Source organism: Cyrtonyx montezumae, unplaced genomic scaffold, assembly GCF_038088225.1.
Source record: "Cyrtonyx montezumae isolate F1298 unplaced genomic scaffold, pur_monq_1.0 scaffold_25, whole genome shotgun sequence".
Taxonomy (NCBI): domain Eukaryota; kingdom Metazoa; phylum Chordata; class Aves; order Galliformes; family Odontophoridae; genus Cyrtonyx; species Cyrtonyx montezumae.
In genome coordinates this window covers 12340277-12368101 of record NW_027071992.1, presented here as the reverse complement: position 1 = coordinate 12368101, position 27825 = coordinate 12340277, and the positions used below count along the sequence as shown (strand labels likewise).

Here is a 27825-nt window from a genome sequence, read left to right as displayed (position 1 = left end):
GGACCCTGTCTGTCCCGGCCTTGTACAAGTCCAGCTTCTTGGGGAAGCCTGTTCCAGTGCCTGACCACTCTCTTATAACATGTAATCTGTAGTTTAAAACCATTCCTCCTTGTCCTATATCTTTCTACCTGTCTAAAAAGTCAATCTCCCTCCAATTTATAAGTTCCCTTTATTGGGAGGCTTCAGTGAGGTTTCCTCAAAGCCTTCTGTTGTCCAGGCTGAAAAAGCCCAGCTCCCTCAGCCTTTCTTCATAGGAGAGGTGCTCCAGCCCTCTGATTGTCCTCATGGCCCTCCTCTGAGCCTTTTCCCACAACTCCATGTCTTTCTTGTGCTTTGGGCCCCAGCAGGTGGTGCCTCATGAGGTCTGAGCAGAGTGGGATGAACACCTTCCTCTCTTTGCTGGCCACCCCTCTTTTGATGCAGCCCAGGATATAGTCAGCCTTCCGACTGCATGCGCACACTGTTGAGTTGTGTCAAGCTCTTCACCCACTAGAGCCCCCAACTCCTTCTCCACAGGGCTGCACTCTGAGTTCTAGTCCCAGTCTGTACGTATATCTGGGACCCAAGTGCAATACACTGCATTTGACTTTGTTAAACTATATTAGTTTCACGTGAGACCACTTATCAAGCTTGTTCAGGTCCCCTTGAATGGCATCCCTTCCTTCTCTCATATCAACTGCACCACTCAGCTTAGCCATCAGCAAACTTGCTGAGTGTTCACGTGATTAGTGATCCCACTGTCCAAGCAGTTGATAAGAATGTTGAGGAGCACAAGGCTGTAGCAGTGCAGATAACAAATTTCTGTTACAAAATTTCTTTTATGTGCATAGCCGTATGGAAAGGTCAAATGAGCTGTGGACTCTCCCAGAAATAGCTGATAACACAACTTAGTACTTGATCAGTGTTTTATCTTACCCAGGAGGGAAAAGAATTCTGTAAGCATATGTACTTTTGATGTTCTTAGATAACATTCCTGATGAAACAATGCAGGATGGCAAGAGTTAGATGTAGTGTGATTATGTACTGTGTGGGTAACTTCAGTATAAGGAATCAATTAAAACACATGATAGACAGATGCTATAGAGCCTTTCTCATTTTGTTAAGGAGTTTGAGAGAACTCTATGCACCTTGTGTAAAAGAAGATAATAACCACCTTTCATTAGTTGGATGTTTCTGCGTAGGCTTGGAATAGAGTCCTGTTAATACTAAGTTTCCTTTCTGCTCCCTGCCATTACTTTGCTTTCCCTGAGGATTGAGAAGGGAGTGTGTGGCATGAAAAACACACAAACTGGAAGCTGAACATGTCAGTTTGCAGAATTTTAATTTCTTGTAAATTATGATTGTCAGTTTATAACTTAATTCTGAAAACAGTATACGAGCGGAGGAGACATACCCATTGTATCTTAGCCTAAATTTGTAGGGGTAATCTGCAGTGAAGGAAATCTGGTTTATATAACTCTTGATCCTTTTTTTTCCCCTTCATGTAATCACTATAAACTGAACTTATATGTAGCTTTTCCTGTTTTTTTTTTTTAATGGTAATGTTGCCCTAAATAGTAACTTTTATTCTCTTAAAATTCCAAATATATTCAGTTATCTTAGTAGCACCCTTACTAATTTTTGAATTGTTAGCAAGGGTATGGTCACTCCAGAAAGATGTGATTCTTTTGATTCTTGAATTAATTTGCTATGAGAAATGTTTACAATGGTTATAGTACTTACACATAAATGCATAAGGATGGTAATAATTAGACTCTATACTTATGTGTACAGCAGATGCTTTCATTTCACAAATTGTAATAAATCAGAGTGAATGATGTGAGGAAAGCAAACCCATGGGGAGGGGTATGCCCACATACTCACACAACTCTCATTGTTTTTCATTACTCCTACTCTTCACATGCTGTCTGTACTCTAATTCAGCTATTTTTTCGCTTCTTACAGCATATTTCTCATATTGAGGAAATAATGAGGGAAATAAAATATCAGTTCCTCATATGTCTCAAAAGTGGAAAAGGGCCTGATTCTTTGTAGGATTTAGCAGAGAAAAACTGTCCCTGGAAGTTGAAGGAAGTGGCATGACATGTACTGTCTTGCTTTGTCATTTCTGTCAGTACCACTCTCCATAACGGTCCAAAGAATGATGCTCAGCTTGATGGGCTTTTGGGATGACTGAATTGGGATGTTGACCTATTTATTGTCCTTCCCAGAGTATGCCAGTAGCTGGACCTTGAGAGCTTGGTTGTCTATAACAAGCTTGAAGTGTTGTGAAAACAGAGCGGGAATTCTGATTGTTTCATGTGTAATGTGAAAAATGGTTACATAGCCTCTGAAAATGCTGAAGTATTTGAATTGAATGATCCTGCGTAGCAAATATAGGGATAGACAATTAGAAGGGAAGTTAGGTATTGTTCTTGAATCTCTATAGAAATATCTGAAAGTCTGGTACTTCAGGAATAGAAAGGACACATTGAATCACTGTGTTGTGTACATTTTTCTCACTGGTAGCCACATTTCATGTTTTGTTCTGCTAAAAATCTAATTAACTTGTTTTACTTCTGGGGAAAGTATAAGTGATTTGCTGGTCTGGAAATGTGTGTTGTTTTTTAGGATAATAATACTTAACACACAGCCTCATAAAATTGTTAGTTTTTGGGGTTACATAACCTGAAGACCTTTGGAAGAACCAGATCTGTTCCTCAGATGTTGGCAAAGCTTCCTCTTGGTAAAAGGATATTATTATCCCATTGTTCTAGAGTAAAATAAGCTAATTTTATTTGTTTTACATTTATTAAGTGGTTGTATCCTGACCCAGATCTTTAAATATCTCTCATCAGTATGCAAAAGAAAGTTTGTGTGTAAGGCTAATGTCTTGTATTAGGATAATAAATACAGTTGGAAAATTAGACAAGGTATTAGGTATGAAAGTTTTCTTTTTTCACCGGATACCTGAGGTCCTAGTTCGTGTTCTTTTAATTTCGATTTTTTCCTGAGTTGTAATTCCACTTGTGTATCTAAGACTCATCTGCTGTATAACCTGTAACCCAGTTGATGTACAGCTGTTATGGGCAGGTTGTGCATTTTGTTACAATCGTAGTTCAGAATCTGTTTTTTTGATGCTTTACTATGTTCTTAAATGTGTTTCCTTTTGTTATATGTTGTAAATGATAACCTAAACTTAAAAAACAAACAAACACAAACAAACAAACACAACAAAAAAACAAACTCAATCAATTCCTTAGTTTGTTGTTCTCTTCATTCTATATCTGTCTTTTAAAGTCTACTCACTTGTAAATTAACATACTGGATCTTAAAATGTAAGCCTCCAAAGCAGGTCTTGAGCCTTGAATTTGTTTCTGAATCAGAAAGTAACATCTGGCTTGCCAAACACGGTAATGAAATACTGTAGCCTCTGCAAAAAGCAAAGTTGTGCTCAGCACTTTTAATCTTGTGCCGATGAGGATAACCACCTACCTTATAATTACCAGTAGGGGGAGCCCGTTTATTTTGAATAACCGCCATGATTGTGAATTAAGTAGTTCTACTTTCTAGAAATTTTCTAATGCCAGAAATTTGTATTCAAAGCAGCTGATTTGGCATCACTGAAACTATAACTTAAATGTAACTTTTGCAGTCTATATGTTACAATCTACTATGTATCATATATTTGGTTAAAAGTGCTTGATTCCTGCTGCTTCCTTACTGGTAATAAGAGGCAAATGCTCTGATTTGTGTTTGTGCCCTGGTTGTGAGTGTGGACCCTTACTCCTTTGAGTAAACAAAGGTGCAGTGTGTTTGAGTATGCTGTAACCTCTTGCAGCGTCTTGAAAATGCTGTGTATGAAGGTGTTCTGTTGTCTTGTGAGTGATATTTAAACCCATATTACTGGTGTAACACTGTTAATTTTACATCTGATTTTTCCTTATTTTATTTTGTCCCTTCTTTTAAACTACTTGATGCTACATTTCTCCTTTCTTTTAAAGATGTGATTATGCTTTCAAGATAAACGGAATGTTGGCTCACCATTATAAGAATGACTTCACATTTTGCTGCTAATTTCAGTGTTTGAAAATTTGTCACTGCTGAATATCAGAAATTCCTAAGGAATTGTCATGTCACTTTCATAAAATAACAATTGTCTTAATTTTTTTACACACAGAGACACAACTTGTAGTGAAAGTGAAGATAGCTCAGATGAAGAGTTAACTGGTCCTTCCACGGTACTCCAGAATTCTGTTCAAAGTTCTGCTGGGGATGATGATGATGAAGAATTCATTGGGCCACCACTTCCACCAGGGTTCAAGGACAGTGATGATGATGATACAGAAGATGAAGATAATGTAAGTAATTTGTTCCTCCTTAACGTTTTAATTTTAAGTATGCTGTTTCCTTTGTGATTGGATTTGCAGATGAAGTTTGACTGTGATTTGAAATGCAGATTTTGTGTAGCAATTACTCAACAAATGCAAGCAATTGTTTTCATTTAAAAATGTGCAGATTTTTAAAACAAATGTATGTGAACCTTAAACGAAGCTTATCATTAATTAATATGCTTCATTTATTTCAAGTCTTTTTTCCACATTATAGAAGAACTATGTAAATAAGTATTTTATATAAATGTTTTGGGTGCCTTCTTTTGTTATGTTCGGAGTTTTATCAGGAAAGGATAGAAAGAAGTAGGATAAAGCTTAGGGAGGATAATTATGCCAAAATTGTTTGAGAAAATATACAGCTGTAGCTGAGGAGTGTTCTTTTTGTTTTTGTTTCTAGATTGAATAAAAGCCAGTCTCTTTTGTTAGAGTGAGTATAGGTTTTTTTTCTGTGTCAGTTAAAAGCAAGGAGAAAACCCTGAACAGCAGAACTTGGGTATCACAGATACTCAGATGATACACGTCTCTGTATCTGGTTAAAAGTTTAACGGCTTGTTCTTTTTTCTCTAAACCTTCCTGGTGTTGTGGTTTAACCTGGCAGGCAACTGAGCATCCCACAGCCATTCACTCACTCCCCCCTATCCCAGTGGGATTACGGAGAGAATCAGCAGAAAAAAAATGTAGGATATTTAGGTTGAGATAAAAACAAAAGACTAAGCTGTTTACTGTGACAGAAAAAGAAGAGAAAAATAATTACAATTACATATACTGTATATGTATTACGTAATAATTTCACATATGTACAAGTGATGCACTATTGAATTGGTTACCACTCACAAACTGGTATCCAGACAGTCCATGATCAGCAGTAGCCCTCATGGCTAACTCCCCCCATTTTTATTGTTGTTTTTGCATGACGAAACTGAAATGTCCTTGTCACTGTACCTGCTCAGCAACAACTAAAACATAAGTATTATCAGTATCATTTTTCTCCTTAAGTCAAAGCTTGGCCTCATACCAAACACTGTTAAGAATGTCATCTGTCCCAGTTAAAGCCTGGTCACTTGAACTGACTGTTCAGGTGACTGTATTCTTCTGTAGCAACAATGAAATAAATGCTGGAGAAGCAGCTGCTGGTACTATTAGGTAGGTTATAAAACCTCTACTGTTACACAAATACAGCGGTACTCTTAAAATACGAATTCTTGTCTCTCTCTGTGATTTTTTTGTCAATTCCTTTTTAGTTCTGGCTAAATGTTTAATTTGTTGTTCTTTTTATGTAATGAATTGTTTCATTGTTTCAAATATAAAATTTCAAAATGCCCGCTTAAAAGGGAGCATGAGCAGTTAACGTAGTATTGTACTTGATTCTAGAGTGAACTCAAGCTTTTTTTAATTTATTAATTAGGAAAATAAATTAGGATAAATTCTGATGCTGTAGGATTTTTATTACTTAGTCTGATCTGCCTCATGCTACTGTTGCCTACTGATTTATTTGATTATCAAAATGTATGTTCCGGGTCCATATCTCCTGCAGTCATTTCTGTACTCTACCCATGACTCATTTTGTCCTTGTGAACCAACATATTGTCAGATCCCTGATTTCCTCTGGGAGTTGAATGCCTTAAGTTAACTTATTTCTTGTATCTGCATCAGAAATCCCCTTCATTTTGGTTTGTAGTGGCACTGTGGAGTCAGTCTGTATTCCTGAGGACGTTAGACTCAAAAGGTTACTCTTGCTGTGGTTCAATTCATATTTAAGTCACCATTTAATTTCTGCCAGTTTTCACTGTTTCTCCCATCTCAGGTCTGCTTGTTTGTACATCTTTAGGTCCTAGTAAAATCTGAACACACAGTACTTCATCCAGAAGTTTTATCAAACATGGATCACCAAAATAACAGAATCGTAGAATCATAGAAAAGGACCTCAAACATCATCAAATCTGCTGTGGGCAGAGTCACCAACCACTTGACCAGGCTGCCCAGAGCCACATCCAGCCTTGCCTTGAATGCCTCCAGGGATGGGGCATCCACAGCCTCTCTGGGCGTTCCAGTGCATCACCACCCTCTGAGTGAAAAACTTCTTCCTAACATCCAACTTAAACCTCTCCTGTCTTAGTTTAAAACTATTCCCGCTTGTCCTACCACTATCAACCCATGTAAACAGTCGTTCACCCTCCTGTTTATATGCTCCCTTCAAATACTGGAAGGCCACAATGAGGTCTCCCTGAAGCCTTCTCTTCTCCAAGCTAAAGGAGCCCAGTTCCCTCAACCTTTCCTTATAGAACAAGTGCTCCAGCCCTCTGATCATTTTGGAGGCCCTCCTCTGGACCCATTCCAAGAGCTCTGTGTCTTTCTTGTGCTGGATATGCCCCAGGCCTGGATCAGTGCTCTGGATTGGGGCCTCACAAGAGCTGAGTAGAGGGGACAATCACCTCCCTCTCCCTGCTGGCCACCCCTTTTTCAGTGTAGCCCAGGATATAGTGGGACTGCTGGGCTGCAAGTGTACACTGCTGACTCATGTCCAGTTTCTCATCCACCAGAAACCCCAAGTCCTTCTCCAGAGGGCTGCTCTGCAGGAGTTCTTCCCCCAGTCTGTGTAACAGTTCCTGTTTTGAAAAGTACTTAAATGTACACTGAAGGAAGTGTTTTGTGTTTGTCAGTTTGGGCTTATTTTAGGATCCAGTGTGTTACTTGCAAAATCAGCTCCTTCTCATTTTGAAGAAAATACAACACGGTGGTTTAGCACAAAGAATAGCGAAGTCTCTGAAATTATCTGTTAATATCTATTAATTTTGTTAATACACATACTGGGAAATGATACATCTCAAAGAAGTATACTTGTTCCACTTAGGTGTGTTGTTCTTTGGAGCCTCATTGCAGTATCCTTCGAAATCACTGATGCTTGCTGTTTTTGAGAAAATAGAGTGCTGATGGGAGAGCAAAAGTTTGAAGCCTTTACAGCATTAAGTAATTGCATTCATATAGAAATAAATAACCAGGCTTGGGAATCAAGTCATGCAGGTGTCTTTGATCCTTTGCAGAGTAAAAGGTTTCCGCAGTGGTCAAGGAAAGTGATTCTGTGCTACACTGAAATCAAACAATGTAAATTTGAAATCATGCTAAATCCTGGCAACTAAACCTGAAATTCAGCTGTATTTTAGTATTTTGTAGAATTAATATACAAAACTTTCCATAAGAAATCTCTTGTTGCTATTCCTCCTTTTGTTTTCTACAAAGAGTTGATAGTTTATTACTTCGTTTCCATGTTACTTGTTTAGCAGCTGAGATTTGAAAACATAACTGTAAACAGCAGTTGTCCTTCCTAGGCAAGGGAAGATGGGGAAGTTTTATTTCTGTGGAATACTGGGATTTACTGACTTCTTGTCAATCTTAAGGAGTTAAATGGATTTCTAAATTGAATGTCTCTAGATTGCTAATAATCAAAAGCATTTTTGCATGTGTTGCAAAATCATAAACAATTTTGCTTAAAAACACACACTTAAACCAAATTAGCTACATTAACATCAGTTAACTTTGTATACCTATATTTTTTTTGTAACTCATGAGAGAAATTACTGGAGTTTCCTTTTACAAATGAGAGTCAATGCAAATAGCTTGCGGTTTGACCACAATTCTGCTGTAGGGTTGGATTCAGATTTGGAAGGACTTTTCCTGTCATACCGTGGCCTGCTACAGAAACATTGCTTTCTGCAATTAGAAAAAGGCATTGTGTATTCAGCCTTATGAAATTAAATTCTGAAATAAAATATGCATCTCTTTCAATAAAGATTATGGGCAGTTGTCTTCCCAACATTTACTGAATTAGCAGAATTATTTGTGGAAATATACAAAATATTCAAGATCTGGTTTGTTGAATCATCACTGGAAGACTAACATCTCTTGATACATCTTTTGTTGGTTAATTTCAGCCATGTGATTTTGTTAAATTCACATAAGTTCAAAGTCCCATGGTCAGATGATATACTACTGTTCTAGCTTATAATATGGTTATCTTTTCCACCTCAGTAATGAGTGCTGTATGAATTCTTAAATGTAGTGATGTTCAAACCACATGTTAGTGCCAGGTTGTAGAAAGAGTCTACAGACTCCTTCAATTATTTGTATTTTTGGAACAAATGAAGTCCTGCGAGAAAAAGTAACTAAATGCTGAGCACTCATTTAGGTAGTATTACAGTGTGGGAGAATAATGTTTTTAAATAACTGAGAAATTACAGGAAGAATCTTAGAGATTTTTTTTTTTTACTACCACCTAATATAACTGTAAGTATTTTTGGTAAAAACAGATTTTTTTCCCATAGAACAGGTTAAGACTTTCAGTAGTGGAGATAACCCATTCTTCATACGCTGTCAGCCAAAAAAAACCAACAAAAAATCCCCTCTTTTAATTTCTCTGTTATTATGCTGTGTACTAGCTGTCCTCTGTCAATGGTGACTGTACCATAGTTGGATTTTGCATTTTGAAATCTCTAAAATGCAATCTAACTAATATACATATAAATAATCTTAGAAGAAAGCAACTGAATTGTTGCTTTAACTCGATGTATGCTGTGCAGATGTTTGTTTTTTACTGTTCTTTTTTTTATATAATTTCTTATACAAATGTCAGATTTATGAATTCTGAGCACTGAGTATAATTTATTTCCATTAACTCTTTCCAAAGAGCAGTAGGTGTTCTGTTTAGTGAAACACTTGCTTTCATTCCATGTATCTCACAAGAATGTAGAAAACATAAAAACCATTTGCAGAAACAGTTTTCATAAACCTGTTTCTTTTTTTAATTCAACTTGTGTTTCTCGGTATTCATTATGCTTGTAGACTGTGTTGATTTCTGGCAACATTATAGTATTAATTTATATATGACTGTGTCTGTATTAATATACATATATATATGTATATACACACACACACACACACATATATTTATATGTGTGTATATAAATATATATGGTATATATATACATATATGCGGTATTTGAGTAGCTCTACAACTGTCTTGATGAAGTGGAGTAACTGGAAACCAGAGTTAAAAGACCCCAATGAAAAGTTTCAGACAGAAAGGTAACTCACAGTCTGGTGTGATTTAAGTTTGTCTGAACTTAAGACAATAGTTACAAAACAGTCTAGAGTAGATTTGGTTGAGAATAAGCAGAGCAGCAGAAATATGAGACTTGTGGGTTTTCAGTCTAAACAGTTAATTTATAACTGGGAAGACTTTGTGTCAGCATGGATGCCAGAGGCCTTTGGGGTGTAGAGCATCTCCTTACTGCAGCTCATGAGCTCAGTTGTTTTCTTTCCTCTGAAGGGAATAAGGAAACAGCTGTGCTGTCCTGATTTCCTGTTGATCGATTGGTGATCACAGTACAATCCTGTGAGCCTCCCAAAAAGCAGGTGTTGATGTTAGGAGAACTCAGTTATTGCCTTTTTTTTTTTTTTAGTTATACATAAGTCTGTGGTTGGTATGCATGGGGACACACTTGGGAGAGGAGAAATGGAAAGCTTCATTGAATAATATGTTTTATTTCCAGGTGGATTGTGAGACAGTCTTTCTCAAAACACGAGCATTTATATTTTTGACCCTGAAGAACTTTTTCTTTAATAGTTACATGAATGGAAGTTCTATACTCTGTATTCTTGTAAACTTTGTATAACAATTAAAAACATACCAGAATAGTAGCTTTTCCTTGGTAACTTGCCATGTAACTCGCCACTGTCTCTTGAGCTCAACTTTAGATGTATTTTTTTAATTATAGGTGTGTGTTGGGTTTTTTTCTGCCACAACTTGTTCAATTGTATCTTTTGGTTTCCTGTATGAAAATTAGAGATATTTGTCAAAACTGACTGCAAAAAGAAAAGGATCTTTTGTGTTTAAGGGTGCCTCAAGTCTGCTTGACCCATACTTTACCAGGTAATTATCAGGTAGAATGAGTAACTAGTGGTTATTTTCTTTAATGGGATTTTTTCTTGTTACTGGAGTTTCTGGGGAAAATTGTTAATATAAATTAATTGCCACATGTTTTGCCGTGTAGTATTTTGAGTCAGCATTATTAATTTTTTAATATTTTATCTAATGCTTTGTGTTTCTGTTATTTACATTTAACTAAGCTTCAACTTTTGAGTTGAGCCATGGATATTCTATTACGTATGAATTCTGACTTGAGTTACTTTTTACTCTGAATTTACTTGAGTTTGTTGTATATACTTAAGTATTTATTGTAGCTGTTATAAAGGATTTTTCTGTTTTTTATTAAATTCTGTGTTGATATTCATGCTATTTATGTTTAACAAATCAATATTTAGATTTAATGGCTTATGTATCTATCATGGTTCACCTCCACTTGTGCCAGGACTCATGATTCATAACATGACACAATATGCTTATAAGTACTTAAGCAAATATTTAAAGTGGTCGTTTTGTAAGGGACACTGTTAAAAGAGTCTGCTTTTAAGGAAATTAGTACGTTTGGTGTCAAGTCCCTTTCATATTTTTCTTGTTACAATGTTCCGTTTTATATAGAATACTTGCATTAATCTGGAGACTAAGGAAGATAAGGAGTAGAACTGTGCATTTGAAGTGAGACCAGTGCTTGTAAGCAGTACCTCTTTTTCCCCGAGGGAAAAAATCTTGGTTGGATTGTCAGTACTTCCATGTAGTCATAAGCTGAGTTGGTAACGAAGAAGCAGAGTTTGCATTGTGGTCTTGAAGCTTTTAAACTTTGATTTCTATTCATGAAATTGCATCCTGGAAGATTTGAAATTCTTTTTTGTTTCCTAACAGTATAAGGAATATAAGAGCAAGATGTTTTTCTCAAAGGACAAATTTATTACAAGAACAGTTTTTTGTGTGGTATACTTGAAGATTGAGAGACGTAGTAGTCTTTGACAATATTTTTTTTTGTCTGAGTTGGATGCACTGAACCTGTATTTAGCGTTTGTGTGACCCAAAGAGTTCTGGCTGTAGGCAGACAGCAACTAGCCAATACAATCATGGCAGGTTATTAAATGTACCTTTAATCTAGGATGTATTGCATTTTCAAGGTAACGGATGACACCTATTAAAATGCATTAGTAAGACAGTATTTGTCAATATTCTCTTCTACATCTGATTAGATAACTGTGCTGTTCTCTTAGCGAACTTAATGGAGCACTGACAAGTTGCAACGCTTTTTTTCCTCACTGAAGCAACAGGTGTAGGAATGGTTGTTCAAGGAATTCACTGGATGGATTTGTAAACCTTCATCTTCTCTGTGGAACATGGTTACATTTGATTCCTCTTTGGAACTGAGAACTATTTCTTTAGTACCAAGTGGATACTAATTAGATAATTATGTCCCTGAAACAAGTACAGCCTTGGGCCTCTTCAAGGCTGTACTCTGATTTGGGCATATTTCCAAAATGATAGCATAGTCCTATTCCAAGTTTTCAAATTGTTTTGAGACACTTAAGATTTTTTGCAAGGGTTTTACAGGACATACTAGTAATACTCATTTGTTCACAATGGAAGAAAGCCATTTCCTGCTGATGGAGAATTTTAAGTAGGCCGTAATTACTCCAATTACAGTTTGGCTATGGTACCAGGCTGAAAATCATGGTCTTGTAAAAATAAATGAATGTTATGGGAACTTTTAGTTGTCTTATGAAGCTTTTACATTTAGTCTGAGGATTGTCTGTCCTGGAAAGTATTAAATATTATTTACCTAGTCATGATTCTTCCTTTCCAAAGAAGCAAAAAAGGAGTAAGTTGAACCAAGCAATTTTTGTGTGAAACACAGACAGAAAAGTGTAGGTTTGAAGATGAGAGTTTGTTCTTGAACATATAGTCACTGATATGTTGATGAAAAATAGTAATTATTATTGTTTTCCATTTCCTTTTGCATTACCTTCCTATTAAATCAGGAGGAAAATACTTTTCTTGTAGCTATGCAAAGTGTATTATTTGGTTTTGACAGCATTTGTACTATAAAAATCAGGAAAATGCAATTTCTTTATGCTGTATATAAGATAAGTAGTGGAACTTTTGTTAATGATCATCAGTTTTTTTACTGGTGTCACAAAGAATGAGAAAGACCATCTTGAAAGTGAGTTAAAAAAGGTTTGGAAGTTTCACAAAATTAAAGTGTAATCAACCCCTCAAATTTCAGTTAATGAAGTCAGTGCGCATACTTGAGAGAATCAGTCAGAAGCTAGAGGGGAATAAGTTGAGAGCATCATACTTACAGAATATGAGAGGAAGCTAACAGGATAATTCCACTTAGGAAACATTAATCTTTCATAAAAAGGCATGGGTATTTGCTTTTACCATCTCTGACTTGCTGCCTTACAGTAAATGATTGTGCCTGAAGGAAACAAATATACTTATAGAAATCTAAATTTAGCAGTTCTGCAGAATGTTTAAGACCCTTCTAGACCTTTCTGCTGTATTTCTTGTCTATTTCTTCATGCCAGCATGATGCTGGTTTGTACCTAGACTGAATATGAGAAATTCTAGGTATTTTTTCAGATGCTTAGTTTTTTGAGCTTGTTTTTATGCACACTTTATGAAATAATTAACAGATATATATTTACTGACTTTCAAATACTTTAAAATTAGGCAGAAGTGGCTTCAGTAGTGTTAAAATGTGATACAGAGCATAATCAAGACCTCAAGGGTTTGCTGATAAGTAACAGTAGTAACAGTAATTATGTGGGTTTTTTGTTTGTTTGTTTGTTTTTTACTCTTTGCCACTTTCTTTGAGATACTTCAGATCAGCTTGACCTAATGCAGTCTGTAGAAAGCTCCTCTGGGAGCTGTTGGTACTAGTGCTATATTTGAAAAGTGAACCATGCATGAGATCCTTATGCTGGTCTCTCATAACACTGGTGTTTTCTTTGTAGTCAGAAGATTTTGTGGAAGATGTTGTCCATGGAAGAAGAGTGTTTGCTGCTTGCTGTGTTTGAGACATGGCTATACAATTCTATAATGAACCTCTTAAGAGATGGAAAGTATTCTTAGTCTTTCTAAGCATTTATTATATATGTATGTATGTCTTAGTCTGAGGCAAGACTTCACTTTCCAAATAGTACTTTTTAAACAAAATACATAGTTGTAAATGTTACGAATTCCATGCATGCAATGGCATAAGAGCATGTGATCCCAAATATGACTTTCTTTACTCTAAGAGGAGGTTAAAATCTTTGGGAATTAAGAGACCAAAATTAATTTATTCTTTGAGAGCCTGAAAGACTTACATAGTCAAAACAAATTAGTTAGTACCTTCTTGCATGATGCTTTTATTGGAATTCTTTTTTTGACACTGTCAATGTACTTCTACAAAGAAGCACAAATAGAATACTGTTTTTCAGTGTTGGGAGTCATAAAATATTTCTAGATTTGAGAAGGGAGCTAACAGCGATGCTAGCAGTATTCTATGCTGTATTGTTGTTTAATGCATAAACAGTAGGTTTTCTTTGTGGCATACAAGTGTTTTCAATTTAATAAGTTGTTTATGCTGTGAACAGAAAAATAAGAAATACTGAGAACACTTGTGAGTGTGAATAGAAAATAGAGGGAATGGCTACGCTTCACATTCTAAGTATTTGAAATATTCATGATGGAGATGATTAAATAATTTAGAAGGGCTAGATCTGGAGGAAGAGTTTAAGTGACATGTAGTTACATTTCCTTTCCAAAACAAGTCTTCACAGGATTTTCAATTAACAAATGATTTATGTTAAACTGCTGTAAGGACAGGCTGCTCCAGTGTTATCCTTGGAGAGCAATTGTCTCGTTGACTCTTGGAGTGTGTGCTGTTTGTTTAAAAGATGACTTTGGATTTTTATGAATACGAGTCTACCATGTGTATTGTTATGCAACTGCTGCAGTGGCATCTTTTATTTGCAGGTGGGCACTTAGCAGTTATTCAGGGACCATACATACTTGATGCTAACACTATCCAGATCACAAAACAATCAGATGATCATTCCTTCTGTTAGTCCTGCTTATCTTGTTTGGTGTTTAAAATGTAATAGAATTATTTTCAAAATTTAGTGTCTTGGTTAGTATTTTGTCATGTTTCCTTGCTTGCTGCTTACAAATCCGTATTCCATTTGTGCCACTGCAACTGAGGCTTGATAAATGTTCATAGAACTAAATATTATGAGGAATATGTCATTTGTATTAATTTATTGACGATCCTCATTCATGTCTCAGGACTGTGGCTTTTGAAATCTGTTTAAAGCTTCTAGCAGGATTCTAATGATCACACTTGTTTTTTTAAAAAAACTGTTTATCCATTTATTCTACTGGCAGTATTTTTTATTTTAAATGTGAAAATTATCAGTGCTTTGAATAGACTGTTTCTACAAAAAATCTTGAAATGTCTCAAAGAGTGCCTATTTTATGGGGAATAAAATTAGAAAACTACAAAAGAAGCCCTTGAAATCTTGCATATCTTTTTATTAGGACCTTAATGTAGATCAGGTGACCTACATGTAGAATTTAGTTTCGAATCAACACAGTAAGATGCAAAAGTTGTTTTTGTATTGTTAACATACTATGGAAGAATAGTGAAAAGGTGATAAATTGTGTAACCTTTAATTTCCAGTTGAAACAATAGTGTTAGAGGGACATCTGCAAAATACATAAAGAGCTTTTCCATTCAATTTTCTGAAACACTTTAATCCTCAGTCCTTTCCTTGTACATGAGAAAAAAATTATCCCATGGTCGCAATGAGTCAGTCTGTAATACTGAACATGTTTTTAAGGCCGTTCACATCGCATACAAAGCAGACCAGGCACACAGTGTGTACCTTGTCCAGTATACTATTAGAAAGTAGAAAGATAGAGGCCAAAATAGAATTCTCTTTTGCATATTTAGCCATACGACTAGAACTTCTCAGGCATGTGCATGTAAGAATGTTTACTAGTGGGTTTTTGTTAAAATAATAATGCTGAGAAATCTCTGAAGTTTCAGAGAAAATACAATCTTATAGCAGGTCAAATGTAAGCCAATTAAAAAGAAATCTCTACGTAGTACCTGTGTGCTGCCAGGTCCTGCAAGGATGCATTTCCTCATTAGTGAAAGTTATTTGAGTGACTTGGACCTCTCTGGACTCATGCGTGGTTTTGATGTACTAGAAATGTAAGTCATGAAAGATTTGTTTTCTCAGAATAATAAGAGCTTGCTTACTTATTTTGCATAGTCATTAATTCCAAATGACAACTAAAAAAAAACAGTGACACAGATTCTGTGTGTTATTGAATGCTGTGCTTGCAAGAAGCCTGCCTTTATGCCTCAAGGTGAATAAATATCTCGCTTGCAGATATTGCTGTTATGCTACATTTGTTCAGGCACTTAGCACATGGGAGTTCTGTGTCCAGTTTTGTGCTCCATGGTACAAATAAGACAGGGATGTCCTGGAATCAGTCCACCGGAGGGCCATGAAGATGATAAAGAGTGTGGAGCACTTCCCTTTTGAGGAAAGACTGAGAGACCTGGGTCTGTTCAGCCTTGAGAAATCAAGAGTTGGAGGTGATCTGATCCACATCTATACTAAGGAGCAGGAGGCAAAGGGACGAGGCTGAACTCTTCTCAGCAGTGTGTGGTGATAGCACGAGGGGAAATGTCCACAAACTGAAGCATAGGAAGTTCTGCACAAGTGTGCATGGGAGCTTCTTCCCAGTTCAGTGACGGAGCAGTGGCACAGCTGCACAGAGAGGTGGTGGAGTCTCCTTCTCTGGAGACGTTCCAGACCCGCCTGGACGCCTACCTGTGCAACCTGGGCTAGGGAGCTGCTTTGGCAGGGGGCTGGACTCAATGATCTCTAGAGGTCCCTTCCAACCCCTACAATTCTGTTATTCTGTGAAATCTTGTGAATATGCTAGGTTAATGGGACTGAAAGGGCTGGAGTAGGAGTGAAAGATGAGATTTCCAAATTATATCTGTTAATGTGGTTGCTGTTATGAGATTGTCCTGTAACGTACTGTTTTCTGTAAGAATGCAGTCTTGCCTATCAGACTATAACCATGTCTGCAGAGCTCAGCTGGCTTTCAGTATCAACAGATTTTTAACCTGTGTTGGTACAGATAGTCAGTAAATGTCTTTTTCAAAACAAATATTGTGACATGTTAACTGTTGTCTTGCATATAAATATATTTGTCCGTGACACTCATTTTATAAGGAACTTAATTGTATTATTACCTATAGTGGATGCCTAAAATAAATGTTAGGAATGAAAGTTGAACTCACAAAAACAAAACAAAACAAAAAAACCCCATAGCTTAATTATAATCAGTCTAGACAAATAGCACATACTTGTTTTTCAAGACCACTGTCATACAGAGTACTGAATCACTTTGAAGGACAGACCCCTTTTATTCCACAATTTAAAGTCTTGGTTGGTTTATTACTCTGTTGATTATACCTGTGGAAAAAACTAAAATACTCAAGACGTAGTCTTCCATGTGCTAACCACTTTTCTTATATTTGCCTATACATCTGGTTTTCTTTTTCCGAGTGATTGTAGAAAACTTTTATGCCCACAGTATAGTAAATTATTTTAATGATGTTCATTATTTTGACTAGCAACTGATGTCCTTTCTTAATGTTTCTCTTTTAGGCTTAAATACCGCCTTATTTCTGTGGCGAAGGCAAGCAGTTGAAGTTGTTTTCAGATTTTTCTGATAATGGGTCTCTCCCAGTCTTCCCCATAACAAACCCTTATTCTGCAATAATTTGATAGTTTCTAGAGTGCCTAGTAGGGATCAGGCATCCCGATCCTCTGCATACCTGCCCTGCTGGTATTCCTCTCAGTATTGTCTTTCTGGTGTCTCTATTAAATAGAGATATAGAAATATTAATATTTCTTTCTGGAAAGGAGTTTCTTAAAAATAATTTCTTAAATGTAAAAAACAACAAAAAAAATGTTTATATTTTTATAGTGATAGTGCAAACCCACAGATAGTAGTGAATAAAGAAAGATTATGCATTTAAGAGATTAAATGTTAAAGCCAGATTATTTAATTATTTCTAAATTAAATGTATAAATAACACTAGGTTTAGTACAATTCCTGACTATAAAATATTTTTCTTAGGGAAGGCAATTACCATGCACTGAATAGACATGGAATTATGGAAAGACCCAAAGGTAGTTTTCTGTGATTTCCTTGAGTTTTGTAGACCAAACAAGAATCTTCAATAAGTGTCTGAATGCAAAATGAGCAGTAATCAATTAATTCACTGTATTTTTAGCAAAAATATTAACTCCCCAAAGTAAGCTAAATGTTATTAAATTTAAATCAGATTTAACTACAGTTTTTATAGTGCTATTTTAAATGAACATCTGTCTGAATCGCCTGATGGTTCTGAAAACTACTTCTATCCTGTCATAAATAGTTGTCAGCTGTAGTTTAGTTCTGTGTAGTTTAATGTAATTTTGCATTAGTTTGCCTTGTGGGAGTAATATCATGGTGTAGGTACTAATGGAAGCTGCAACTCTAACTAATACTTCCAGGGACTAACCTCGCAATGGGTTATAACCAAATCTGATGGGTAGTGAAATATCATAGGAAATACCCAACTTCTAAGACTGATTAAGGAGAAAATTTTGTGGTTAGCTGCATCTAGACTGTACTGTGTACAATCAGATTAATCATAGCAGACCTTTAATAGTAGATTTCATCCCAGAAATCCCATGTGCAGCAGTAAAGTGATACAAAGATGAATTAGGCAGGTAAGAACCAGTAATATGGGAAATCACTTCACTACCTGTAAAGGAAGTCAGTGGCATACAAACAGAAATGATCCTCTCCTGGTTGTGAGGGAGAAGTGTCAGAAAAAAGAATTTGTATTACTCTGAAAAATGTAGAGAGAGAAAAATAATGAAAACATGGGATGATGAATATATTCCCTCTGTTAGTTTTCTTTGCTAATGTGCTTGTAAGTATAGTAAAAATAGATAGATATTTTTTCCCCTAGATCCAGTTTTGACATTCCCTGCTGTCACACCTTTCTGGAACATTGCAGTTAGTGATATACGTTTTATTTTGTGAAATACTGTGGTGGATTTTAATCCTACTTTATACCTGGGCAGGAAAATGTCTTCAGGCTGTTTGGTGGTTGGGTTTTTTTGTTTGTTTGTTTGTAACAGTTGCATAGGCATGTATGTCATTGGCACATTTTCAGGACTAAACTGAGCAGGAGAACTTTCTAATAACCACTTTCGGTTCTGAGCAGTTTCTGCAGATAGAAGACTAAATCAGGAATGATAGAGGCACAGACTCTCTAAGGAAAAAATATAAGTTTCATAGCTTTTTTGGAAAAAAAAAACAACAAAAAAAACCACCAAAAAACTGCATGGCAGCCACTGGTAATACACTGCCTGAGCTCCATCTGTGCTACTATTCTTGCTGAAAAGGCATGGAGAAGAAGCTCTGGAAGCTCTGAGGCACATTGATGATAATCTCTCAGCTTGGCACATCTAAAATGAAAAGGGCTTTCTGTGTAAGCACTAGGCTTAACATACCATACCTAGCTGTGATTTCAAGTTCTGAGGTCATTTCAGGTCTTTGATCCATTGGGGTAGATATAGATTGCATGCAGTTTACAATATGAGTTGAGTTCTTTAAGTGAAAGTTTGTAAATGAGCCTACTGTGTAGTTATCATCTTAGTGCAAATATAAAATCTTATGAAAAATTCTGCTGTCCTAGATGCATCTTCCCTGCTGCCTTTATTGTGCAAACTTTTGACAGTGCAGTGTCTCTGTGTTCTGTGACTGTTGGTATTAATAGATATTCCTAAACTACTGATGCCCACAACCAAATGCAAAAATCTATTTACGTGCACTTGCTCACCCTTGCTAGCTTGTTCCTTCACCAGTATGCCACGCTATTGGTATTGTTGACTATCAGAGAAACAGAATATGAGAATGCATGAATAGCTTGTGGTGGGATTTAATGCTTTAAATATATTTGATGGCCAGGATGCAATTTACTTTGGCAGTGGGACCAAGTGCACCCTCAGCAGGTTAGTGAGTGACACGAAGCTGTGTGGTGTGTTCGACATGCTTGAGGGATGGGATGCCATCCGGAGATAACTTGATAGACTGAGCAGTGGGCCTGGGTGGACCTCATAGATTATACACCTCATGAGATTATACAAAGACAAACACAAGATACTGGGCATTGGTCTTGGCAATCTTCACTACTGGTACAAACTGGGGGATGTGAGAGTGGAGCACAGCACTGCCGAGAAGGACATAAGGGTACTGATGGGTCATTAGCTGGACATGAGCCAACAATGTGCTCTTGCAGCCCGGAAAGCCAACCATATCCTGGGCTGCATCAAAAGAAGTGTGGCCAGGAGGGAGGGGGAGGTTATCCCGCTCCTCTATTTTGTGCTGTTGAGGCCTCACTTGAAGTATTGTGTCCAGATGTGAACTCCTAAGTACAGGAGAGCTAAGGACCTGTAACAGTGTGCCCAAATGAGGGCCACAAAAATGATCCAAGGGGTGGAATGCCTTTCCTATGAGGACAGGCTGGGAGAGTTGGGGTGCTGTTCATCCTGGAGAACAGAAGGCTCTAAGGTGACTTGATAGAGGCCATTCAGTATCTAAAGGGAAGGGGGAAATGGTTTCAAATTAAAAGAGGGGATATTTACATTGGACATAAGGGAAAGTTTTTTACAGTAAAGACAGTGAGGCCCTGGTACAGGTGTTCCGTTCCAGAGAGGTGATGGATGCCCCCTCCCTGGAGACATTTAGGGTCAGAATGGACCAGACTCTGAGCAACCTGATCTAGCTCTAGATGTCGCTGTTCATGGTAGGAGAGTTGGACTAGACAACCTTTAAAGGTCCCTTCCAGTGCAAAAGATTCTATGATTTTATGAAATATATATTTGTAATATACTGATTTAAAAGTGTAGTTATATTTTAAGAGCACGATTCTCTTTTCATATTTCTGTCACGCATTGAAATTGAAAGGATAAGTCATTCACAGATAGGAGCAGATTGCTATGAGCATTGGTGTTTTCCCACTTTCATTTCCTGCTGTTTGTAGTAGTTAGATTTATGCCTGAAATAACTGAATTATGAAGAGAGACTTCAGCTAATAACATAACCACAGAGAATGTCTACCTGTCTGTAGAGGTTTAGATATCATGAGAGTATTCTGATGACAAGATGCCATCATGCTCTACTCTGAGGTCTGTTTTTGGTATCTCAGACTGGATATTACCTGTGGTAGTCAGATAAAGTGAGGATCTGTAGTATCTGAGTGTGTAGTGAATCTTGGAGGTTATTCACAGAACAGCAGAGTAAACTATAAGGGCAAGCATGTAAAGAAAAGTGTCTTGAAGCGATCAGTACACTTTTGCTCTTTATCTTAAGCAGATTAGTAGCAATGGCAAACTTAGGTCAAAACAGTTTGTAAGTTTATCTACTTCGCATTTCATGTGGCTCCCAAGAGGTAAAATATAAATTATTAAGAGTCTTGAGAAATTCAAGGCTAGTTTCACATTATGTATTAATGTGAGATAGCATTAGTCTCAGAACTAAGCCATCACTTCATGGATTTTGTGCTCGAGGTGAATGTCAAATGTGAGGTTTGCAGTACAAAGTCCAGAAGTGGCAGATAAATTCTACCCTAGTTCAGTGAACCGTGCAAAATTGAGAATCCTTGTTTTGGCTTCCTTTGTGGTTGTCTGGAACATGTCCATAGTAGGGAATTTGAACAATTCTAAGCCAAAATTCTTAGTCTGCGTTTGATTCAAATGATTTTATGGGTTATACATTCCTTCCCACCACTGCAACTTTTCCTGTGGAAAACCATGATGTGTTTGTAAGGTCTGTTTCTCCCATGTTCATTGTTGGCTTATTTTATACTTTCGTTTCTCTTGAATACTCAGTTGGACCTACGTTCTAGCACATGTTCTTCCCATATGGTGAGGGAAGGAACTACAGGGGAATGTTTTTTAGCTGTATTGCTCATGGAAACAGCACTTCTAGAATGTGTATTCCCCTCCAACTTCACCAGTCAGTTTACCAGGAGATACAAAATACTAAATTCTCTTTTTCAGCATTAATTGTAATACAAGAATTTCACACAGAGTTCCTTTTCATGATTTTTTTTTTTTAACAAGCTAGGAAATCGGAATACATCAAAGTATGGAGAATTACTAATAGACACTTAAAGTATTTTCTGGCTTGTTAGAACCTGAACAACTCAAACACATTAGTGAGCCTATCATATTTACTAATGAGTACAATCGCAAGATGGAACATTTTATCCCTTTAAGTTGTGATACTTAGGAACGTGAGAAATATCATGCTGAAAATCTCACATATGTTGTAAATAGGGGGTATTACATTTGGTGTTCCTTCTTTCTGGGACTGTTCTATTCTGTCTTGAAAAAAAACCCTGCTTTTAGAATATCACATAAACGTCCAAAACTGTTATCTTCTGTACTAGAGTGTGGGTGCATAAAAAGTACCTTGGTAACTGTTAGTAATGGAAAAGCTGAAGGTGCGTGCTGCAGACAATCCATTTTAGCTAGATTAACAAGGTTATTATGTATACGATTAATAATGACTTAAATTTGAGTTGTATAAGCCAAATTTAAATTTTAGTTAGTAAAAAGAAGAAGACTCTCCTGGTGACCCAGGTAAGTTTTGTGTAGTATGGAATATCTGAAAGCTCCTTGTGGACCAGACAAAAAGCCTATTGAATAATCTGAAGAAAGATCTTACAGGATATTTGTAGTATTAGACGTTCTTTAACAGTTATGGAGTGAGAAATATGTGTGAGGATTTAACATAATGTTAGTGCAAGTCTGTGACATGAGGCATTTTGGTGAAGTTCTTGAATTTCTGCCTTCTTTGTCCTTGTACACAGCTAAAACTGTGTGTGCAGTCTTGACAACAGATCTTTATTTTAGTCTAAGTTAAAAATGAGAGCATCACTTCTGTACACTTTTATCCTTTGTATTCCTTGTGGTCTGATGGTATTAGTGTTGGGTTTGGCGTGTTAACATTTTTCCATTCTAAAATGTGTGGAGGTCATTGCTCTGTTTCCATATAATAGACAACTGAGCAATAGTGAATAATAGCTTTTTAATTGCTATTTAGAAATGAATGTCTGTCTGTCTAGTTGTATGTCTTGTCAGGTTTAACTGCAGTCATTTGGAATTTTGAGAAACTGTACTGTGTGTGTAGAAATGAGTATTTTGGGTATAGTATGCTAAAGATGTCTCTTAATTTATAGGTATTATAGTACAGCTTATCCTCTAAAAGTATACAGGCATATTCTATGACTCTTGATCTTATCATTTAAAAATGATGGGTTTCATATCAAGTAATTTAGGTTGACTATAAGTTTTATTCTATTGCTTAGTATTTGCACTGAATGTATTGAAAATTATTTGTGGTTTTGATGTGGTTTTCAATGGTTTTAATGGACTGGGTACATATCTGACTGTTATGTACCATCTTTCTCTGATATAACAGCTGTTGTTAAAGGAGCATACCTCAGTGATGCATGAAGAAAGGTGTTTCTTCCAAACATGGACCTCTTGTGTGTGCAATATAAATGTATTTTTTCTTATTTCCAGATGCATGAAGTCACTTAGCAATTTTTTCTCATGTCACATTACATAAAATTCTGCTGCTCTAACATAGCTTAAATGTTAATGTTTTGAAGGTAATTTATGTGTGGCATGGGAGAATTAGTAATCGAAACAGTAATAGAATTGGAACCAGCTGTGGGAGCTAGATAGGAAATTGTTCTTCCTTCCTGCAGTAACTTAGACATACTGTAATTTTTAACTCCCACCTCTCCTATCCCTATGCTGTGGTTGTAGATCTTCTTTGCATGACTTATCTGATGATTTTCCCTCTACCTCAATTTTAGTTTCTTATCCTAGTTGGTTAGTAAGTTTGTAGACAACTGGAATGTTTGTCACTAACTGAGACAATGTGCATAAATTGGTCCTTTTTCCTTTTTTTTTTTTAATTTTCAGAGTAAACATTTGAGAGAACACCTTTTTACAATCAGAACTGTTGAAAACTAGAATCTGTGGACAACTCTCTCTCTCTAGAGATGTGATTGTTTAGTTTTTGCTGACTGTAGAGTGTTTGCTAAGAATAACAGGATCCCTAAGGACCTTGATGAACTTCATCAGCATTGTTGAATAAACTCTTAAACAGATTCTTTACGATATGTATTATTTATTCAAGTTTTTCAGATGAGGAAACCAGGGTGTGTAGGAATGAAATAAATTGCATGAAGTCAGAGGTCATAGATTGGTGTATGATCTAAATCATGTATTGTTTTAATTTTGATGGGTTAAAATGTGTACAGTTTGGGAGATGGCTTACTAATTTGTTTGCCATTATTCTGGTGTAGAAGTTTTTATTAGTGTCACCTGGATGTTTTTGAGATTCTATGCAAGAGTGATCACAAGAAGTCTTAAAGTGAACATCAGCCTCTTTATTTGTTTAGAGGAAAAGTGTATTTTATTTCTTTTGTAACAGTCTCCATGTACATTTCAGACATAACTGCTATATATGGAACATCGATTGCTTGTATTGGCTTTTCAGGTTTTCTTGAGTATAAAATGAAAACTTAAAGGGTTTGAATTGCTGATGAGTTTAACTCAACTGCTTATGAAACTTTCAATAGAACCAAGAGTACACTGCTGTATGTAAAGTATGTACACCACTAAATACCTTGCTTTAATGTACTTCCATAGAGGCATATGTAACTAAAATTGCCTTTTGCTGAATGAATTGCAAAAGCTTAATGGTGTCACTGACTTTTATAAATGGGACACTCAGATAAAAATTACTGTGAAATATATGACTGCCAAAACAAGGCTGGTTTGCATATAAACTAAACATTTGGTACTTAAGATAAATGAAAATTCACTATTATTTTCCTTGGTAATTACAGGATTTACCTACTAGTGTTGCCTGCCAGAGGAAGCAGAGCTTTCAAAACAGAATAAACTTTAATTGCATTTGTTTCTTCCTGTTGTCAGCTGATCTGTGGTTTCTGTGCAGTTTTATTGTTTCTTAATAAATTAAACTATCCATTTAGTTCATATAAAAATGATCTATTCAGCTCTGAAGAGCAGTGTTAACAGTTATGTCTGTCTGAAAACACCGGTGTTTTCTTTCATTCTCTACACAGCAGTCATTTTGTGCATCTTACTGCTGCAGTAAAAACTGTCTTGTTAGAATGTGGGTGTTTCTTGGTGGCATATGGCAGTTCTGCATAGAGTTCTATCAAATATGAAGTATTAGGTTTATATATATTTGAAACTGAAATGATAAAGATGAAGTAAGCAGTTAGTTATGTAAGCAGAATATAACATATCTGTAATACGAAAAAACTCAGCTTAAGTAAATTGCTCTCCCAGGAACTGCAGAGGAAAGTTGAATGATCACAAGCAATTTTAGATTTAAATCAGTTCTATCAGTGATTACAACTTGCTTTGGAAAAAGCTCAAGAGAATCTTTCTTGTATGTCTTGTAAGAACAATTCCCATATCATAAATATTAATACAAACTTGGATTTCATAAATCAATGACTTGTTAGTAATTTAGAAATCATCTGAGTGGGGTTTTAGAATGTAGGTAAAAAATAGCAACCTCCTGAAATTTATCTAGAACTCCCTGGAGAAAGATCAGGCAGACTTTGATGTACTTCAGAAGTATGATGTTTATATTTTAAAAAGTAAAATAAAAAATTGCCAGCTGTGCTGAGGCTCTCTAATTGCATTACCTTTTGTAAATTGTTAGGCCACTGGAGACTTTTTATAACGAGAGATTCTATTAAGAGGCACAAGAAAAAAGATTTAATTCATGTTACCTGTTGTGTCTGGGAACTTTCTCTGAATTACCATGTGATCCATCATCTAATAAAATATATTGTGTCTGACATATAATAATGTTATGAATATGTAGCTTTAAGAAGCCGTATGTTGGAATCAAGAGTTTTTTTTATTTTTATTTTTTCCTTTGCATGTTAAACCTGACAGACAATTCTGGTTCAGGTCACAGGAAAAAAGTCATGAAGCTGTAAATTAGAAAATGTTGAGAGAAGCTAGCCACAGTACTGTTTACATATTATGTAAATACATTTACTTCCTGTAGTCATTAGGAAGAAGACATTTAAATAGACAAATTTCCTTAATTTTTTGAAAGCAGCCTGAAGTAATGCATCTTGATGAAGAAAAAATAATCTTTCCTCAGTCTTCCTGTACTTAAACAGCACAAAACTTACTTTCTAAATTTTAAGTGTTACTCAGATTACAAACAGTAACTGGGGGACATAACATAGGACCCTTCTAATGTTACTGTTCATTTTGAAATTCCATTCAGTTGTCATGAGGTTATGAGTTAGCCATGTTTTACTGAAAGAGTAAGAGATATGGTGTTTCGTGGGAATATTGATCAAGATGATTCATGGCAGTGTTTGTGTTTATTCTCCTGTTTTCCACAATATTTTCATTTTGCTTTGTTGTTTTCAGGAGAAAATTTTAGATAATAAACGCGCATGGGCACTTATTAATCTAACCAAATCAAGGCACCCCTCTTAGGAGTTTTCCGGGAGACTTTGCATTTTCCCCTTATACTTCCTGAGTAGTTCATGAAGAAGAGAGGTCTTCGGATGATTCCTCTATCTGACATACTGATTCTTTTTCTGGAGTTAATTGTCTGTTTTTGAAACTGCATGGGAAATCTGAGGTAAATGTCTTCCATATTTAGATGCATCACACTTGTAAACATAATTGTATAAATCTGGGCCAGACTGAATTTTATAGTATGTAAGTTGGCATCAGAAAATATCTCTGATGCCTAAAAGAAAAAAAATTAAAAGGTGTTGAAATGTCATCTCAAATTTGAATGCTTCCTTAATGGATGCAAGCTTGTGGATAATACATTTTTATAACCCAGAAACTTTCCTGTTGCTGTAACAGAACATCTTGCACATCTCTCACATTGAATTTTTCATCTTCTCATTCTTCTGTCTTCTTCTTGAGTATACTCTTATGCAGCTTTAGTGTACTACTTAGACGTTTATTTTTGGTGGAAGATACAGAGGAAAATAATGGAAAATTGACTTGGAAAAACTTCCATTTTACAAGTAGAATGGTTTTAATCAGGAACATCGTGGTGTGTTTATTTATGAAATGAATATAAGATAAACAGAACAAAAAAAAAAAAAAAAAGAAAAGGCAATTTAAAGTTTTATTACTGTCTTCAGCTTTCACTGCTGTCATGGAAAGTTCGGGTAGGTGCCCAGCTGCTTGAAGTATCGTTCTAGACTGAAATGAGGACCAAGGCATATTTTCTTCCATATCTATGAAATACTCCCTCCAACAGACTTCTGTTTCTTCCTAATAACATTTCAAGACTTGAATCAAGCAAGGTGCCGTTTTTCCTGCTCATCTCTAGACTTGTTTCTTGAATTTCACGCATTAACTAGGATGTAGTATCGATTAAGTTGGAGGGAAGGTAGAGAGGAAGAATTACAAGTGTCTTCTTGTTAAGCTTGATGGATTTTTGTCACGTTTTTTTCCCCTGGAAAGAGAAACACTTGGGTTGGCTTTTAGGTGTTATTTCAAAGAGGATACTTTGACTTGTGAACTGGTCACAGCCTTCCATCATTTCAATTAATTTGTCCCTCTGCCTGGATACAGTGGTAGTTGTTTCTGCTCAGTGCAATGGCTCTTCATTTTTTTTTTTTTGTTTGTTTGTTTTTAATACCTGTAGATTGAAGAGTATATGTGCCTCTCCACTTTGGGAATTACCATGTCAGATATCCCATTTTTTTCTGTTGTGGTTATTGCCAATTAGTCTGCCCACTTGTTTTAAAGAAATTCTAAGAATAAAACATTTCTTTCAAGACATTACGTAACATACAGCATTAATATTTTTATTAGGAGACACATTGCTCCCTCTAATTACTCCTATTACTACTTATACCAATTTGAATTCTTAAGAGAAGAATTAAAAAAATACAAAAATATTCTTGTCTGCTTACAGGAAGGGAGATTTCAGTACTGCCAATCTGCATTCAAAGAGTTTTAAGTGGAAGCCCTTCACTGGCTTTCAGACCTTCCTGTTCATTTTCCAGCAGAGTGGCTTTTGTTTTTCCATGCAATCCAGTAATTTTAAAGAGCAAGAGTGTAGGCTTTAATAAAAAAAAAAAAAAAAAAAAAACCTAAACCATAAACATGATATTTTAATTGATTGCTTGAAAATGCTAATTTTTTTTCTTTGTGAATTTTAAAATCTTTAAAATATGACTTTCTGCTGGAAGTCCTTCAATCAAGACTTCTAATTGTTGCTATTTAAGCTGTTGAATAAGGCCATTCTGTCATCATTTGATATAAAGATTATTTGTCACCCTTTTTTCACTTCACCAGTTATTTCTCCTGCCCATAATCTCTTTAT

At 35.9% G+C, this 27825-nt stretch overlaps 1 protein-coding gene across 1 annotated transcript in view; it reads left to right on the top strand.

Annotated features, from left to right (window-relative positions):
- Positions 1 to 27825, top strand: part of WDR70 (WD repeat domain 70) — a 134183-nt gene that overhangs the window by 3657 nt on the left and 102701 nt on the right. Inside the window, exon 5 of the mRNA XM_065739935.1 lies at positions 4160 to 4340. Coding sequence (XP_065596007.1) covers positions 4160 to 4340 — 181 coding nt within the window. The remainder of the gene's footprint in view (positions 1 to 4159; positions 4341 to 27825) is intronic.